Source organism: Lissotriton vulgaris, chromosome 12 (assembly GCF_964263255.1).
Source record: "Lissotriton vulgaris chromosome 12, aLisVul1.2, whole genome shotgun sequence".
In the NCBI taxonomy this organism is placed as follows: domain Eukaryota; kingdom Metazoa; phylum Chordata; class Amphibia; order Caudata; family Salamandridae; genus Lissotriton; species Lissotriton vulgaris.
Window position 1 is genome coordinate 777,117,693 of NC_141700.1, and position 18,261 is coordinate 777,135,953.

Sequence of the window (18,261 nt, forward strand, 5' to 3'; positions counted from 1 at the left end):
AAGAAGAGCCCGGTGAGTGTGTGTGTGTGTGTGTGTGGGGGCGTGTGTGGGTGTAACTGTGTGTGCGTGTGTGTATATGTGTGTCTGTGTGCCCCGATGCATTGTGCCTGTGTAGGTGTATGTGTGTGTGCGCATGCATGAGTGTGGCTGTGTGTGATTGAGAGAGGCTGTGAATGTGAGACAGGAGATGTGCACGGCGCCGGGCTGGGCGTTCGCGCCCACGAGGAGAAATCTGAGAAATCTTCGCATGTGCCCATCTCCTGAATCAGATTCCCAGGAGATTAGCAACAACAGTACTCTAGCTCGACATAAAAAAAAAGGACATTAAATTTCTATTTTGGGATAAAAAAGGGGAACAGCCTCCTTATCCCTTAAATACCCATGCCAAGGGCCAGGTGCCCAACAGTTCATGACATTTGTAATTTCCCTGGAAGTTCACAATAAGCACACAAGATTTTTCTTCCCGCTGTGAAACTTGGAAGACTTTAAGATAATAAAAATATTAGGAGTATTAATAAGGTACTTTTGATGGGCTCGACAAAAGCTATCATAACACATGCTTCAATTTATCTGCAGTTTTCCACAGCTTTAAGACACAGCGGACGCAAGCAGTTTGGAAATCAGTGAAGGAAATGTGTGCTTCTCCCTTGTAGCCCTGGCCTCAGAGTAAATATTATAAAGGGCTGTAATAGAATATTGCCTCTGCCATCTTCAATAGTTGCAGGAAAAAAATAATCTGTGTGAGAAAGTGCCTCTTTTTGACATGCGTGAGCCCCACTTTTTGCCTGGACATCGATGTGGTTTTGATTGTAATGCACTGGGTCCCTGCCAATCAGGTCCCCTACGCCAGTGCTTCTTCCCTAAAAGGGACTCCTCATTTGGCCCTTCAGGCCCCTGTATCTCCCTAGCAATAGGTACCTGGGTACTAAGGGTATTTTTAGGACTAATGAGAGTCCCCCAGGGATCCCTCTCCTAGTCCATGTAGGCTGCCACTGCAGCATGCATGGCCTGGTGCAGACAAAACGACAAAGTCAACATGGCACTACAGGTAAGTCACCCTTCTAGCAGGCCTTACGAGCCCCAAGGTAGGGTACACTATATACCAGGTGTGAGCATATCTGCATGAGCAGACATGCCCCCACGCTATTGGGGTATATTCCTTAATGTTGTAAGTGCCAGGGAAGCCAGAGTATATGGGCTGGAAACTCGACAACTCTAGTTCCACAGCACTATGATGGCTACACTGAACACAGGAGTGTTTGGAACCAAACTATTCATGACAATAAACCTACACTGATACCAGTGTGAGATTAACTGTAATGTACTCAGAGGTGCCCACAGTAAACCTACAGACCCTGGTGTGGGCACTGACTGGCTTTAGGAAGCCTGCCACACACAAAGATGTTCCTGGACCACTGGGTGGAGAGCCACTGCTCTCTGGGACCAGAAACAATGCTTATTCAGGGCAGAGGTGTCAAACCTCCTCCCCAGGATGTGCCCAGTGCTCAAAGGGGAAGCTTGCATGCCACCTTTGTACTGAGAAGCCCAGCCTCTGCTGCTAGCACCAGATTGCAGCCCCAATTTTACATCCCCACTTTGTGTCATGGAAAATTAAAAAAGGCTAGGAGGTGTGCCCATATTTGTCAACTCCACCCCTCTGGTGGAGGAGGTAAAGCTAAGTCCCCTCCATCTTTAAGATTAGGTGACTCTTCCAATGAGGGTATAGGTCTGTGCCCTCTCCCACATAAGGGTGGCATATTAGCAGGTGTAGTCACCCTGGTAAGGCGCCCATTGGCCCCATCAGCGACTCCCCTAAAACGCCCCGTAAATTTAGCATTTAGGTGGCTCTCCGGACCTGGAAACTAGTCACCTGCAACCTAAGAAGGACGGAGAAGACGTCATGCAGCGAAGCCTGAAGGCGACATGGCCCTAGCATTACTGGCCTGTCTCCAGCTTCCAAGACCCTGCAAGTAGACAATGCCGGGTCCTGCAGCCAGCGACTTCCAGAAACCAGAGGAAGACTGCATGAACTTTGAAAAAGACCAGAACAGTTCCGTTTCCAAGAAGCCAACAAAAAGGACTCCATTGCTATCAGGATCCACAAGTCCTGCCCACTCTGCACAGGATGCCTTCGGGCCCGTGTCCAGGTGGACATCCAACCCAGTACAGGCTACCCAGCAATCCGGACCTCCTAGACTCCACGATGATGCCTGCAGCCTAAATCCAGAGGCTCCCTTGACTGGCAAGAAGACTACGATTTCAAAGGACACCCCTGCACCCGAAGCCCCTGGCCCTTGGTGAGATGAATTGAAGGTGGCCCTACAATCACCCTAACTCTGTTGCCGTTGGTCTTCTTCCTGCAACCTCCGGTTCAAGCAACCTGTTTATTGACAGAAAAGCCTCCAATGAAAAGCATTGGGCGCCAGACGCTGAATTTGCACCCAGCACCCAGACGCCCCAGTGCCGATGGTGGTTTATCTTTGATGCTGCTTTGTGGCCCTCCCCATGCTTGAAAAACCAGTACTAGAATCTGGTATTTACATGATCAGCTCTCAGGGAGAGCTATACATAAACGCTTTAGCAACACAAAAGGCTACAACAGAGACTATTAATGCACAAAAGGATGACATACTATGGAAACTGGTATCAAACAAGGGGAATAAAAGTGGACGATTTTTAGTGGGGTCCAATGTACTCGTCCTAAGAAGTAGTAAACAAAGATTGTACAGAGTTCCCCAGTGGGAGCCAATGGATTAGCTCAGGTTAGCTTTTCTCTCACTGATTATGAAAAGGTAAGTGCATGGTGTAGACCCTTTTTGGAATTTATTAAAAGAAAGTAAAGGGGTATTAAGGAGTGATGGACAATGGGACCAATCCTTATTCAACCCTTAGTGTGAATTCGGTCGACATGTTTCTTGCCATAAGGGCAAGCGTAGAGCTGGGGTCTGTACCAGCGTCCAGGAGGACAGAATGGATAGAAGGATTATTGCTGAAATTTTACTTGATAGACCCCTAACTCTGTACCACCAATGGCCCAAATTTGGACGATCCGGAATTGTTTAAATACCTAAATGTAGAATTAGCTACCTGGCAGTTTCCCTCATTTGTTTGTGGGGATATGAATATCAATTTATCTGCCAGTTTCAACTTAGCGGGTGATAAGTACATTGGTAGGAAGCTCAGAGTGTTTAAGGCACTTCAGGCCTTCAGTTCAAGGCCTTAGTTCAAGAACATGCGGTGACCGACCTCTGGTATCGACATAATAGTACGGACGATGGGTACACATTATGCCGCCCCCCACAATAAAATGGTCAGATTAGATTTTTTTTGTCTGACCAATTGGCAGAAGTAGCCTCTATTTTTATTCCTCCCAGAATCTTAATCGGACCATAATCCGTTGCTTGTGGAATGTCCTTGGTCTAGTCTGCGTAGAGCTTCCGGGTCTGGACATTCGAAAGAAAACATTTGATGGATGAGGCCTTTCAGGCACATATGAGAAAATGGTTAGCTGAATTCCTTGACATTAATAGGGGAACTGCATCAGAGTCTGGTTTGGGATGCATTAAAGGCTGCAGTCCGCGGCAAGACCAAGAGTTTTTTGTCTTTCCGGTGGAGGGCAGGACAAGAGCTGGTTAAGAGTCGTATTGAGGAGCTTAGGCTCGCGGAGTTAAGAGTTAATATCTAAAATTAAGAATGCTCTCCCCATAGAAGAATGCCAGCAGGAGGTTGCCATATTAAAATTTAAACATTTGGAGTCTTTTGGGCAGGACCTTGCTACTAAGTATCTCCAATATCGCACAATGATGTTAGAGTTTGGGGAGAATTATGGAGGGTACTTGCCAAGAGGCCCCAACAGAAAGGTCTGCAGAGTCATATTAACAAAATTCAGGACGAAAATGGGGTGGTACAGGACACTCAGGAGGGAGTGGCGGATGTTTTTCAAAAATATTATGAGGAGCTTTATACAGAGGGTACTGGGAGTATCCGGTGTGAAGTCTGAGACTGAGGACTTTCTCTCTGGGTTGGGAACTTCTAAGATTTTCTTAGAACAGAACGAACGGTTGTCGGCTCCTATTTCATTGGAGGAGGTTGAGCTCACAATAAAAACTTTAGCTACTGGGAAAGCCTCCGGTCCGGACACTTTGCCCCTGGAGTTTTAGAAGACCTTTATCAAGGAGATTCAACAGGATTTGTTGATGATTTTTAGATCAGCACAGAGAGGTATTGTTCCTGAATCATGGCACCAGACTAATAGTTTTGTTTAGAAAAAAAAAAGGGAAAGCCTGAGCAGAATTCTTCATCCTTTGACCCATTTCCCTCATAAATAGCGATAGTAAAATCTACTCTAAAATTTTAGCGTCTAGATTGGCAGAGGTAATAGCCCCATTGGTCTCCCTGCGTCAACACAGGTTTATCCCGGGCAGGGACACCGCAGAACATGTCCAGCCCCTTCGGACTGGGTCCAGGTCAAGGCCTCTCCCCTCAGGGTGATCGTGTTGGACGCCGAGAAGGCGTTCGACAGGGTCTCCAGGCGGTTCTTGTGGGCCGTGCTTCGGTGGAAGGGCTTTGGTAGTGAATTTATCCAGTCAATACGTACGGTTTATACCTCTCCTAAAGCTGCATTACGTATCTCTGGTCAGGAGTTAGGGTATTTTAATATTAGTAGAGGTACAAGGCAAGGGTCTCCTTGCTCACCCTTGCTCTTTGCCTTACATATCGATCCATTCCTTGGCAAGATTGAAAGTCATTTAGATATATCACCCATAAGGATCGAAGGCACAGAGTATTGTGCCTTGGCTTACACGGACGATATTGAGGTATTAACCTCAGATGTCTCTGCATTTGCGGCCCTTAAAGCATCTTCTAAACAGTTTGGTTCCGTTTCAGGATATAAATTAAACGTGGCAAAGACCCAGGTCGTTCAAACATCTAATATGCCTTCTTCCGATGCCCCTGTGGTTAGAGTAGCAACTTATTTAGGAGTTAAGATTTTGGCTGCAGTTGAAACCATTCCGGATCTGAATATTCTCCCGGTAGTGGATGCTATAAATACTAAGCTGGAACGATTGGATCATTTACACCTTTCTTTATATGGTTGTTACAGTGTTCTTAAAATGCTGGTACTTCTAAAGTTCTTACATCTTTTTAGGACAATTCCTTAACAAATTTCTCAGTGAAGTTTGTTGAAGGCTGATAGGTTTAGTTATGGGTTCCTTTGTGGGTACCACCGCTCTCATAGAGCTGCTAAATGGCTGTCTCCCCCAGGATTGTGGTGGTTGGGCTGTACCCAATTTATTAATATATTACTGGGCGGCTTTTGTTCAATCTTGGGGAGCACCACTTTTGGGTTCAAGTGCTGAGGTCCACCTATGTAATAGACCTACTATATTTAAGATTGGTCTTGGCACAGCAGCCAAGGGTGCACTGACACAAGTCTTGGAGACCAGCTATTTCCAGAAGACCAGGGTTATGGTCATTATTGCTATGTTCTATATTTGGCAGAAAATACGGCGGAAATTGGGCATCCCCAACGTTAATATTTACACTCCATTTAAAGCTGCTCGTCTCCTCCCTCCTATGTTCCAGGATTATACTATCTTTAGATGGCAGGCCTTAGGTATTCAGACCATTGGGGATTTAGTGTGATCTGGGCCAATGCTTTCTTCTTCGTTTAAGGATAAGTTTAAGCTGAATACTCATTATTTTTTAAAATACTTGCAGATCAGAAGTTTTATCCATAAACGTCTTAATGAAACCTCTTCAATGTTAGATAAGTTTGACATATTTCAATTAATACAAGTAAAAGCCAGAATAGGGATGTTGTACCAACATTTATTGGTTAGCTTCCCGGATGATCTAGAGGTGCAACATTTGAAGTGGGGGGTTAAATTTGGTACAACTGGGAGGCCTGCTCTGGAGCTAGCTATCGAGGTCTTGGTTTCTGGCAGTTTACGGACTCAAAGCTACATGGCTGCTTTTGATCTATATTATACGCCTGCAAAAATAGCGAAATGGGGTGGTAGGAAGGGGGATCATAGCGCTAGGTTGGGTTATATGCAGCGGATTCTATGCATATGTTCTATCAATGCCCGATCCTTCGTGACTTTATGCTTGATGTAGAGCGGTTTATTAATGGCACGCTTAATATCCCTTGCACTTTGTCTGCAGAGATGGTTATAATGGGCTCTGAAGGTTCATCACGGGCAAGCAATTCTCGGTATGCCACCGCTTTTTTGTTCATAGCCATGTCTGTGATCCGTTTGTGTATTACTTCATAATGGTTATCTCCTGATCCACCTATATTTAGAAATTGGAGAGCTAGGTTGCTTGCTTATAACTTTTCCGTGTTCACACTAAAGATTAGGAGGAAGCGGAAGCAGGCTTGTAAGATCTGGGCCTCCGTGGAGGAATGGTTAAAATAAGAACTGTGGGTCCATTATACATATATACGTTTTATTGTTAAGCCGCTGTTTTCCACGAATCATTTTTTTGTTGTTTTAAATTCCCTCGGCTCTATATCATTCTTTATTAATATTTTGATAGCTGCAGCTGTTTACCAAACTTGATTTATGTATGTTTTTGTTTGCCACAACTGCAATGTTTGATTTCAATAAAAAAACGTAAAAAAAAAAAAATGCAATGTACTAGGCACCCAGCTTACACGTACGCTCCCAATGACTGAATCTAGCCAGCAATTGTCAATTTAAAACACAATTTAAAAAAACAGTTAAAATAGGTGTGAGGGTACTAGAAAGAAAGCATATGACAGTATTCTAGGATACCATAAAAGGTAAACATGTTTTGACAGAGTCAGTGAATCGACCTGAAGGAGTTGGAAAGATTACACAGCCTCACATTAAAGAATAATGCCACCAAATCAATGATGGGGCAAAAACAACGCACAATTGATGATAATTTTACCTTTCGCTGTTTTCCCCGCCCCACTCTAAGATGAATGGATTATCCAGGGTGGACTACTCATTGTTCATTTGTGTTTGCCTCAACAATTAACGTATCAACTACAGCGTCTATAAATGTGTAAGCAAGAGTACTATCAGGTCTCATATGTTGGGATCAAGTATACTCTGCGCATGTGCTTTCTACACTCGCTACCCATCCAGAAAAGGGTCACCCATCCAGAAAAGGGTCAATCTGCCTCTTTCGCAACACGGTGACTCAGAGCATCTAATCTTTTCAGAATAAAGGTCAAACCTACCAGCCCAGCAGGACTCTTTGCAGAGAGAATGGATTAAAATATTAGCTCTCAAGATTGCAATAATTGAATACCTAAATCAGGAACAAATCGATGACAGGATATGTGGACATTGACCGGTTCAGTCATCTCTCAGTGTGGCAGGTTGTAATTACTGGGTAAAAAAAGTCTTTCTAGTTGGGGGGGGCTTTACTGTAGCCTATTCTGGGGTGATATGAAGCGCGAGAGCCATCATACAACCAATCCTCTTCATTCTTTTGCTCTACTAGGTGCTCTGTTGGGGTAAAGGCGCATCTCATGCATTATAGGTTCTCTTTTGCTTCCATTGTCTTATTGCCAAAACTGGAAGAGGCAACATAATCACAGATATTAGCCCCACCAAGCAAATTAAAACACTGAACGAGGAGCTGCGATCTTCTGTTTTGACATTATTATTAAAGATGATTGTTATCAAAAGGGGTTGTAAGGAACAGAAAATGGAAAATATTTACTAAAATTTAGGTAAAAAAGCAAAAACAAATTGTGAAGCACTACAATAATTGGGGGTTGCTGCTAAGGCGGTACCAATATTACTGCCTTAATCTTTTTTTCACTGACAGATCTAAATCCGCTTAAGGATGAAAACCATAACATAGTAAAGTAGAAACTGTTTCACTAGAAAAAGAAAAAGGCATCTTCCACTTCGACCTACGACCATACCTAAAGAATTTTCGCCTCGGATTTGAGGGAGTGGTTCTGCTGAGTTCCTTAAAACCTGTACAAACCATTCTGTGAAATTGGTATCAACAACCTGACAGATTTCCAAGCAGCAGTTCTGACTCCTAACAATTGCACGGGGAAGGAGAAATGTTACAGCCTCTGACTCACAACTGAACAGGACAGAGATAGCAATAATACTGGCTGTGTAAAATGTTGATGAGTTTAGGGCAGACTGCTTGCATACCCACACTAAAAGAAACAGGTCTATCCAAAGCACACCAAAACAATTTCCAGGGCAGCTGCAGGAACCGCAGTAGGATTGTGTGGATTATTTCAATAACTGTGCAAATTCAAGGTAAACATATTGTACATGGTTGACCAGATAAAGACTTCTCTATATGGAAGGGGTAAAGAATTTGATAAAATATTTCCTTGGCGAAAGGACGGAATACTTCATAAATCTACATTCCTTTTATTTAAAAAATCCACTCGTCCCATTTGATGCCAAGCACCTGCAACTTATGCACACTTTCTCATATTGGAGCTCTGATCGCGTTGTCTCATTATGCCAGGGTTCATGTTGGGTAAGGATTTCAGTTCTAGCATTTATGATTACAGCAAAAGGTGAACATACCCGTGCTCTGTCAAATATGTGACTATTAATAGACTGTTTATGAACTACTCTGTTAAGGGCGACTTTTTGTTCACATTAAGGCTCTGAATAGGACCGTGCTTTTGTTAAGTAAGAATTCTAATCATGAAAATGTTTGGGTTACAATATTGTTTTGACAGTACCATTTTTCTCCTTTTGTTCCAGAGGAAGCCTCTGTATAATACTCAGGCAAACCTTTAGGCAGTAACTTTAATTAACAAAACGTTACAGTAAATAAACAGATGATATCAATCAAATCATATCATTTGTAAAGCGCACTACTCACCCGTGAGGGTCTCAAGGCCCTGGGGTGGGGAATGCTGCTACTGCTCGAAAAGCCAGGTCTTTAAGGGGTTTTCTGAAGGTCAGCAGGTCTTGGGTCTGCTGTAGGTGGATGGGGAGGGTGTTCCAGGTCTTTGCGGCGAGGTGGGAGAACGATCTGCCGCCTGAGGTCGCTCTTCGGAAGCGGGTGACTATAGCGAGGACTAGGTCGGCAGAGCGGAGCTGGCGGGTGGGGGTGTAGAAGCTGAGAAGTCTGTTGAGGTACGTTGGTCCGGTGTTGTGGAGTGCCTTGTGTGCGTGGGTGAGGAGCTTGAAGGTTATCCTTTTGTTGACCGGGAGCCAGTGCAGGTCTCAGGTGGGGTGTGATGTGGCTGCGGCGAGGGATTTCGAGGATCAGGTGGGCAGAGGCGATCTGGATGCATTGGAGCCGTCTCATGAGTATGGCAGAGGCTCCTGCGTAGAGGTAGTTTCCATAGTCCAACCTACTGCTGACTAGGGCCTGGGTGACTGTTCTTCTCGTTTCAGTGGGGATCCACTTGTAGATCCTACGGAGCATGCGGAGGGTGTTGAAGCAGGACGAGGAGACTGCGTTGACCTGTTTAGTCATGGAGAGGGTGGGGTCGAGGATGACCCCTAGGTTGCGTGCGTGGTCGGTGGGTGTTGGAGCGGTTCCCAGTGCGGTTGGCCACCAGGAGACGTCCCAGGCCGAAGGGTTGGATCAGAGGATGAGGACCTCCGTCTTGTCCGAGTTCAGCTTCAGTCGGCTGTTCCTCATCCATTCAGCAACGACCTTCATGAAGGTTGGTTTTGGCGGTGTGGGGGTCCTTAGTGAGGGAGAGTATCAGCTGGGTGTCATCGGCGAGGGGGGGGGGCGGGTTTGAGGTCATGCCGATGGGCGACATGGGCGAGCGGTGCCATGTAGATGTTAAACAGAGTTGGGCTGAGGGAGGAGCCCTAGGGTACGCCGCAGATCTCGGTGGCTTCGGAGCGGAAGGGGGGAAGGCGGACGCTCTGTGTTCTGCCGGAGAGGAAGGAGGTGGTCCAGTCCAGGGCCTTCTCTTGGATCCCAGCATTGTGGAGGCGTGTTTGTAGTGTGTGGTGACAGACAGTGGTGAAGGCAGCTGAAAGGTCCAGGAGGATGAGGGCCGCCGTTTCTCCGTTGTTCAGCAGGGACTTGATGTCATCGGTAGCGGCGATGAGGGCAGTCTCGGTGCTGTGGTTGCTGTGGAACCCGGACTGGGAAGGGTCCAGGATGTTCTCCTAGAGGTAGCGGGTCAGTTGTTCGTTGACTGTCTTCTCGATGACCTTTGCCGGGAACGGGAGCCGGGAGATGGGTCGGACGTTCTTGAGGTCCTTGGGGTCTGCCTTGGGTTTCTTGAGTAAGGCGTTGATCTCTGTGTGCTCCCAGCTCTCCGGGAAGGTTGCTGTCTCAAAGGAGGTGTTGATGACTTTCTGGAGATGGGGTGCAATGGATGTGCTAGCTTTGTTGAAGATGTGGTGTGGGCATGGATATGACGGAGATCCGGAGTGGATGGTGTTCATGATTTTGATGGCGTCATCGTTGATGTTGGTCCAGTAGAGCAGGCGGTTGGTGCGGATGGTGGTCGTGGGGGCAGAGGTCTCAGTGGTTGTCGGGGCGGTCGTGGCGTTGAAACTGTCGGGGAGGTCTGTGATCTTGCGGTGGAAGAAGGTGGCCAGCGAATCGCACAGGTCTTGCGAGGATGGGGCGTCGGTGTTGGAGAGTTCCTTCACGATGTTGAAGAGCGCTTTGCTGTTGTGCGCGTTGTTGTCTAGGCGGTCTTTGAAGGAGGCCCTTTTGGCGGATCTGATGAGGTGATGGTGATCGGGGCAAGGGTGTTGGCGCAGTCGTTGATCCACTGTCTAAGGTTGCGGGCCGCGGTGTCTGGGTCAGTATGGTCGGTGGGTGGGCTCTGGGCGAGGGTGGTGGTTAGCTGGTCTTCTGTGACTTTGCTCCAGCAGCTGTGATTCATCTGTTGGGTGCGGTGGTGCGTGGTAGGTTTCTTGAAGGTGAAGTGGATGCAGCGGTGGTCGGTACAGTGGAGTTCGATGGTATGGTTGAAGGAGACGTGGGGGGCTTGCGGAGAAGAAGGGGTCAAGCGTGTGACCGGCGGAGTGGGTGGGTGTTGTGACGAGTTGTCTGAGTCAGAGGTTGGCTAGGTTGTCGATCAGGGTGGTGGAGTTGGTGTCGTCATTGTTCTCGAGGTGGGAGTTCAGGTCCCCGAGGAGGATATAGTCCTTGGAGGCGAGGGCGTGTGTGCTGACTAAGTCGGCGATGGAGTCGCTGAACTGTGGTCGGGGTCCGGGCGGTCTGTAGATGAGGGTTCCTCTGAGGGTGGTGTTGGGGTCAGTGTGGATCTGGAAGTGCAGGTGTTCGGCGGTGCTGAGGGTGTTGTCGGTGTTGGTCGAGACTCAGAGTGTTCCTGTGGACGATGGCGATTTCTCCTCCCGCTCTGTTGGTGCGGTCCTTGCGGGTGATCTTGTAGCCTTCCGGGGCGCCCCGGCTATGGCTATGTCGGGTGCTGAGGCGGGGTTCAGCCAGGTCTCCGTCAGGAAGGCAACGTCTGCGGAGATTGAGTCGAGTAGGTCCCAGAGTTCAACAGCATGTTTTCGGGCGGAGCGGGTGTTGGGAAGGATGCATCTGAGGTGGTTGGGTTCTTTTCTGGTCGGCAGCATGGTGGGGCGGATGCTTGTGAAGCTGCAGTTCCGGCAGGTGAAAGCTCTGTGGGTGCGCTTCGGGGCGGCCAGGAAGCAGGTATGTGATCGTCCGGTGTTGAGTGCGTGGAGGGTTCTGGCATCGTAGCGGTGTTGGGCGTCGTGGCGTTCGTGGTGTCCATGGGTCCTGGGCGCGGTCCAGGCATGGACGGGCACAGACTGGCTTGCCTTAGGTGCGCCAGCGGCGCTCCCGCTGAGCGCGGCCGCGTAGCGGCTTCCAAATGAGGGATGTGGGAGGGAGGAGCAGCTGGGAGTGGGGCGGCGAATGGGATTGCAGGTGGGCGTGGACGCAGCGGTGGGAAAAATGGGAGGGCCGCAGGAGAATTGGGCACAGGAAGGAAAAACAAGTTTAGGCAAGAAAACAAGTACAGGCACAGAGGAATAAAAACAAGTCTGGGCAAGAAAGCAAGTACCGGCACAGAGGAATAAAAACAAGTCTGGGCAAGAAAGCAAGTACAGGCACAGAGGAATAAAAACAAGTCTTGGCAAGAAAGCAAGTACAGGCACAGGGGAATAAAAACAAGTCTTGGCAAGAAAGCAAGTACAGGCACAGGGGTTCCAGTGCCTAGGTTGCCAACTGAGCACAACCATATAGCACACTGTAAACTGGCTGTCAAGGGTTTGCGTTTACCTGTCCATTAGAGGAAATAGTGAGGAAAACAGGCTTTCTGCTTCGCCCAATAGTATGACCAAGGTGTTGGGCGATAGGAATTCCACAGATCTGATAATGTGTCCCCAAGCCAAACAAAATATTTTACAAACAAGAAGCCGTCCATCTTTTAGCAACCACTAATTTTCAGGGGTTATGAGAAGAGAAGTCACTTATACATCTCAGGTTTCCCAAACATAGTTTTACTGAACATTGCACCCAGCTAATGCTGCTCTTGCCTGTTGGCACCCCAGTCACATAATAGCTACCTCATCTGTAAAGATAATCATCAGATAGCAACAAAAGAAAATTCTAAAACATTCAGCTACACAGAACAATGTCAATGTCCGTGCTGCAAGGCTTCAAAGGGAGCCAAATCCCACCGACTAGAGCCCTACTGACACGGTCCTTGAACTTGTATAATCACAAGCAATCGCCTGCAAGTACATTAAAAAACAGATGCCTTCAACAAGGGGAAATCTCCCTTACTCTCACTCTTGTCTCTTTTCATCCCACTCAATTAAAAAGAAAAGTCCAATCTCACCTCTGCTAAATCACAAATATCATGTATTTCTAAAATTATGTGGAAAGCGGCCAATGCTCCACTCCAATCCTAGCTCAAACCTGACAGCATACTGACTCCAGCCAATCTGGTTTCTGCCCTACTCACGAGACAAAAAAAGCCCTTATAAATGTCTGGGACAACATCTTGTAAATTACTGGCCAGAGAATCACTCTATATGTTGGACCTGCAGGCTGCTTTTGATACACTGGACCACGGCATTCTTCTGCATAAACATCAGGCCAATGTCCCAAACCAATCACCTGAATGGATCAAATCATTCCTCAAAGATAGATCACAACCTCCCTCTCCCTGCTCACTCCCCACTGCCAACAGTCATATAAAGGAAGTCTTTCATTCCCCCAACCAATTCAGTTTCCAGTGTCCTAAATGCAGTTGCATGCTGGGGGAATCAACACAGCCTTAAACACTGTCTGGAAATCCTGGTACTAGGTCTTTCCTATCTCCTGAAGTTAACTGACACAATCCATCTACCCCGATCCAGTATTCTTTGGAAAAAGTGTGGCCATCAAAAGTAAGGCTAAAAAAAACTAGGTACCTTCTAGGATGTGGACATAAGACTCAACTCACAAATCGGGTTAGTCAAAACCTCATGCAACCAACTAAAACTCCCCATCAAGAACATTACCATTCACACACACACACATAGAACACAATTCCTCTCGGTTGTCTGAGATCTAGTAAACTCTTCCTGCTGCAAACTCCCTATTTATTGGCCCATCTGCCTGTCAAATTAGCACACTTCATAACACTGTGCATAGGACTAAAGCCTGTGCAAAGCAAAGCCATCACCAGCATCGCAGAAACTTCCACTTGCTGAGGGTAAATAACAGGGTCACCTTGAAAACATTCCCTCGCGTTCAGAAAGCTCAGCACAACAATCCCTACAGAACAAATTTAAACCAATACACCTATTCCTGGCCATTCTCTTCTAACAAGGCCAACCTCCCAGTGGGTCCCCAATACAAACTGCAAAAAAAGGTATAGAGGAGACAGAAAGCTCAGTGGCTAACCCTCACAAATGAAACAGCCTACCTCAACACAACTCCAACTACTACCAGGCAATCAGAAAAGAACTGAAAACCATTTTATTATAACAACCTCTGCCCCACATGGCCCGATTTATCTAGTTATTGCGTACAAGCAATTTAGCCATACGATGTACACTCTGCATTATTTATAAATCAATGTAGGGAGGAGAACTATTCCAAGAGTGCAAGCATGTTTAACAATATTTATGACAGACTAATACAGTAGAAATCATACAAATGTTTAAAACTCTGTCTCCCCCCCACTGGGCAACAACTCATGAAGCTAATAGGATTTCTCTAAGGCATCACTGTTTTGTACTCCAATCGACTAGACTGAGGTAAAGGCATTTGCTGGAAGCATGACCGACTGTTGCGAGACTGGGCAGAGCTGACCGATACATGAGTGACTGAGGTTAATCAGAAGCTTGATCAATCTTCCCCTGAAGCTCTAAGGCACATCTCTAGCATGGGCAAGCTCAAAGGGTCACCGAAACAGATGAGACGAGCCGGTGAATGGCATCCTACCTAGTAGGGTGGTGACTAGAAAAAAGGCATATTAAAGAACACAACTTGGCTGGCCCATTATCAATTGTTCAGCCAACTTTTGCAGATCACAGCAGAGGACTCTCACTAGCCATAACTCCACTATTTCACCCGAATGAACAAGTTACAGGGCTCTTTCTGGTAGCCCTGCCCTACAGGGCTTCTTAGTTTGAGCCAATCCGCAGACCCACATCCTAATAGATACTGATGTGGTATTTATTCAAAAGGTGACTCGGACGTTAGAAGTGCCTACCAGAAGAAAAAGTTAACAGCAGATTCCCAGTTAACCACCCCATCCTCCCAGTTCTGTTATTTGGGCTGCACCCATTAATAAGATCCCAAGCTCAGGAATCTGCAAACTGGTCAAAGCCAAATTGCTGGGGCATGGACAGCCTGAAAAGCAATGACGGCGCGCAGGACTGGCTGGCGCCTTCATAGGCCCGGACGTACCAGCATGTAGAGGTATTGCTCAAACATTTCCGGGTACAGCCTGACACCTGGGGAATATTCAAATGGTGAGCAATTTGCAGTTGGAGGTCTCTATCAGAAAATAATAGTAAACGGGCAAGTAGAACATGAAAGCTGCCCCTAATCTGCATTGTGGGAGTGTTAAGCTAGCCATGCATGACATACGATAGGAGCCTGCATGCCACTTCTCTTAATAGTGAAGGTGATCATGCATAGGACATTATCAGGAAATGCCGCTCAAACGCTGCACCCATACGAGGTTATAAAAGACAGGGTAACTATTTTTTATAGAAATCACATAACTCATCTGAAAGGTTACATTCATCACACAAGAATTATCTTCAATAAAATTATCCCCGGTCTTATGATCATTAGTTACCAACATTGTGAAGCTTCTTAACAGTGGCTTTTGTTGCTTTTAATTTACCTCTAAAGGTAGAATTGCTTTGAACTCCTTCCCACTGGGCTATAACTGGACCACATATTTAATGCTGTACAGCATACTAGTTATGAACCCTTTTTGACCTGATGACCTTTGAACTTCATTGCCGCAATAGGTCGAAACATTAGAAAAGTAGACCCAAGAGCAGTCAATACTACTGAAGGGACTAAAACAAATAAAAACTACCAACAGAGACATCCCTTCATATTTTTTATTTTGTATAAACATAATCAGCCCAGGAGAGGGACATCTTCGCAATAACAGTGCATCAGTAAAATGGGTAGTAGAAAAAAAAGACAGTTCTCTGCAGTGCTTGGACAATGGCAGAAGTGCTACTAAAAAAAAAAAAACCAGATGTTGACTGAGTGCTAACAGATGCATTATTTGTTAACTTCTTTTCAAGGAATTAGATTTTGGAAACCGGGTGCAGGCCAAACTTATTCTTTAATAATGAAGTTAATACATTTAAGCTCACAATTGTGCATCACATTTAAAAGGGTGTCTTTGAGTGAGCATGTTCCTTGAATGCTAAGAGAGCTGGCAAGTTGCTATACTCGTTTCAGACTCCGTGAACGATTGCAAGAATGAGACTTTGCTACTCAATGCAATAAACAGTCCTTTATGACATAGAATCGTACAAGTTTCCAGGCACTCCAAGAAAACGTGGGCCTTGGGAGTGGCTCAATATTAAGGCTCATGTGAAGGATTAGATCGTAAGCTCTGTCTTTAAGGCTGCCTTTAAGCATAGTTTACCATTCAAAACACCACTAGCATGAACTCGCACACCAATTATAGGCTCCATTTGCTTCCACTACCCACAAAACAACTCATCTCCATTTGTAATTCTTACTCTGTGCCTGCATCAGGGGCTGGGCAGGCTTCAGTTCTGGCAGTGCTGGCCTCTTTGCATCCAGGAGGAAGTTGTTAAAAAATGCCACCTCTTTCTTCACCTCTTCTATCTTGTCGCTGTGCTTGTTGTAGATGTGCTTCCGCACAAACTCTGGTCCCTGGAAGAGAAGGCAGCACAGATGTAAATTGATGGGCAACTGGGAAACTCAAACCCATCAAAGGCAATGTTTGACAAACACCTACCACCTACATGGTATGATTGCTCATTATTACCGGATACTGGCGTGTTTCACCATTCAAAACCTCGTTAAGCGTTCAGACACTCATACGGCACAACTTCTAAACCTGTACAGCTATATTTAAGATGCTTTACAGGCAGAGGACAAAACGCCAGTAGGACAAACAAAAATTTTACACACCAGATGAAACTGAGGCGGTCTGCCAACAGTTTTCTGAAGAATATTATGTTTACACCAAACGCAAGACTTCATGCTAAACTTTCAAGCAGGGCTTTCATTAATGGCTTTTAGATTGGTAGCAATATTTACATTTCAGCAAATAAAAGTGAGTGATTCCAGATGTACAAACCATGCGCCAGCTCTCCTATTTACAGAACAAATCACTTTAGACCAATTTAGCTCAAAGCAAAGCAGATGCTTTGCAGCCTATGTAAAGGCAAGGTGCATAATTATTATTTTGGACAGTGCATGGAACCTGTACTTTGTGGGATTTTCAGGTTATCTAGCAGTGTGGCCCTTACTGTGAGCACTATAGCATCTATAAAAGTGTTCTCTTGAGAAAACCCAATACTATGTGGCACAGTGCAAGTCATTCTGGGATTTACACATTCTGTGGTGCAATGTGGATCAGAGTCATCCTAAAAACTAGAGATGATTTAGCACAGCATAGGTGATCTCAGGATCTACAGATTACCTGCCAAAGTGAATCCCATACTTCAATCCCCATTTAACCTGGAACGACGAGCTAGATGGTATCCGGTGATATTTGGATTAGACAAAAACACCCAATGTCTAGCCCTCGGTGCAATTTCCTATGTGCTTTAAGAGCAATGTAAAAAAAAACTCTGCCGCCAAACCATACTGGAAGAGATCAGCTCTTACCTTGAACTTCTTCCCACTGAGTGGGCACAGCCACTTGTCCTTGCCCAGCTCCTGTGTGTTTGCAGTGACAAACTTCTCCACCTCCTGGTCAGGGTCCTTCTTTCCCATCTTCTGGGCCTCCTCCTCTGAAAGGGTCTCCCTGACAGTGAAGAGTGGCACCAGCTTATCCTCAAAGGTCTTCTGCCATTCCATGACTGCAACAATTAAAGAGTGCATGTGTTTAGGGTTCACATTTTTCAACAAGAGATAAACTGGAGCACAAGCTTGCTCTAAATGTATGTAGTCTTACTACTTGTACTCTGTATACAGGCCAAGACTTGGTATTTATTATCTAAGTTAGTCAAAAGAAAACTATATATGGAACATTAAGACATGTGCAAGACTCAAGAGCAGAATTCTAAGAGGACAGTTACCGAGGGTTCGAGTTTATGCAGTCAGTTAGCATGAGATGGGACAGGGGAAGAAAAGGAAAATAAGTATGACCACATACCGTCCCGCACAGCAACTCTGCTGAGAGCCATCGTCGCACGCACATGTATCATTCCACACCGATTTGGCATTTCATCTTCGTTTGGGTACTCGCAGGTGTTGTAGTAGTCTAAGGAATGCACAATGCGCAAATACAGCAATAATTTGTCTAAAACCTATAATGGAGAAAAAAACAAGTTAAAATCAAGCAGAAAAAAACGCCTTGGATACAGAGAAGAAAAAGAGCACCTCAAAAACATGCAAACCAAAGTAATTTAGTTTCTCGAAAACAAATTTCCAAGAGACATATCTATGTGCTTCCTGCTCAGTACTTATTTGCAGTGACACATACAGAATTTGTAGTGCACAGATAAAGGTGAGTGGTGGTACAATGCACTTAGCTCATCAGCAATGGTGTATCACCTGAAAGGACAGGAAAACAGCTTCTAAAGGATTATGAAAGTTTGATCAAAGACCCCACAATTACCAAATACCAGTCTGAGCACCTGGAGAAATGTTTAATTTCTG

General features: G+C 45.8%; 1 protein-coding gene across 3 annotated transcripts in view; it reads right to left on the bottom strand.

Annotated features, from left to right (window-relative positions):
* The window catches only part of SRRT (serrate, RNA effector molecule), a 125,974-nt gene that overhangs the window by 19,647 nt on the left and 88,066 nt on the right, over positions 1-18,261 (bottom strand). For all 3 annotated transcript variants that reach the window (XM_086946135.1, XM_086946133.1, XM_086946134.1), the window contains exons 15-17: positions 17,756-17,909; positions 17,266-17,459; positions 16,146-16,302 (exon numbers count right to left, since the gene is read on the bottom strand). In XM_086946135.1, the coding sequence (XP_086802261.1) occupies positions 16,146-16,302; positions 17,266-17,459; positions 17,756-17,909 (505 nt within the window). The remainder of the gene's footprint in view (positions 1-16,145; positions 16,303-17,265; positions 17,460-17,755; positions 17,910-18,261) is intronic.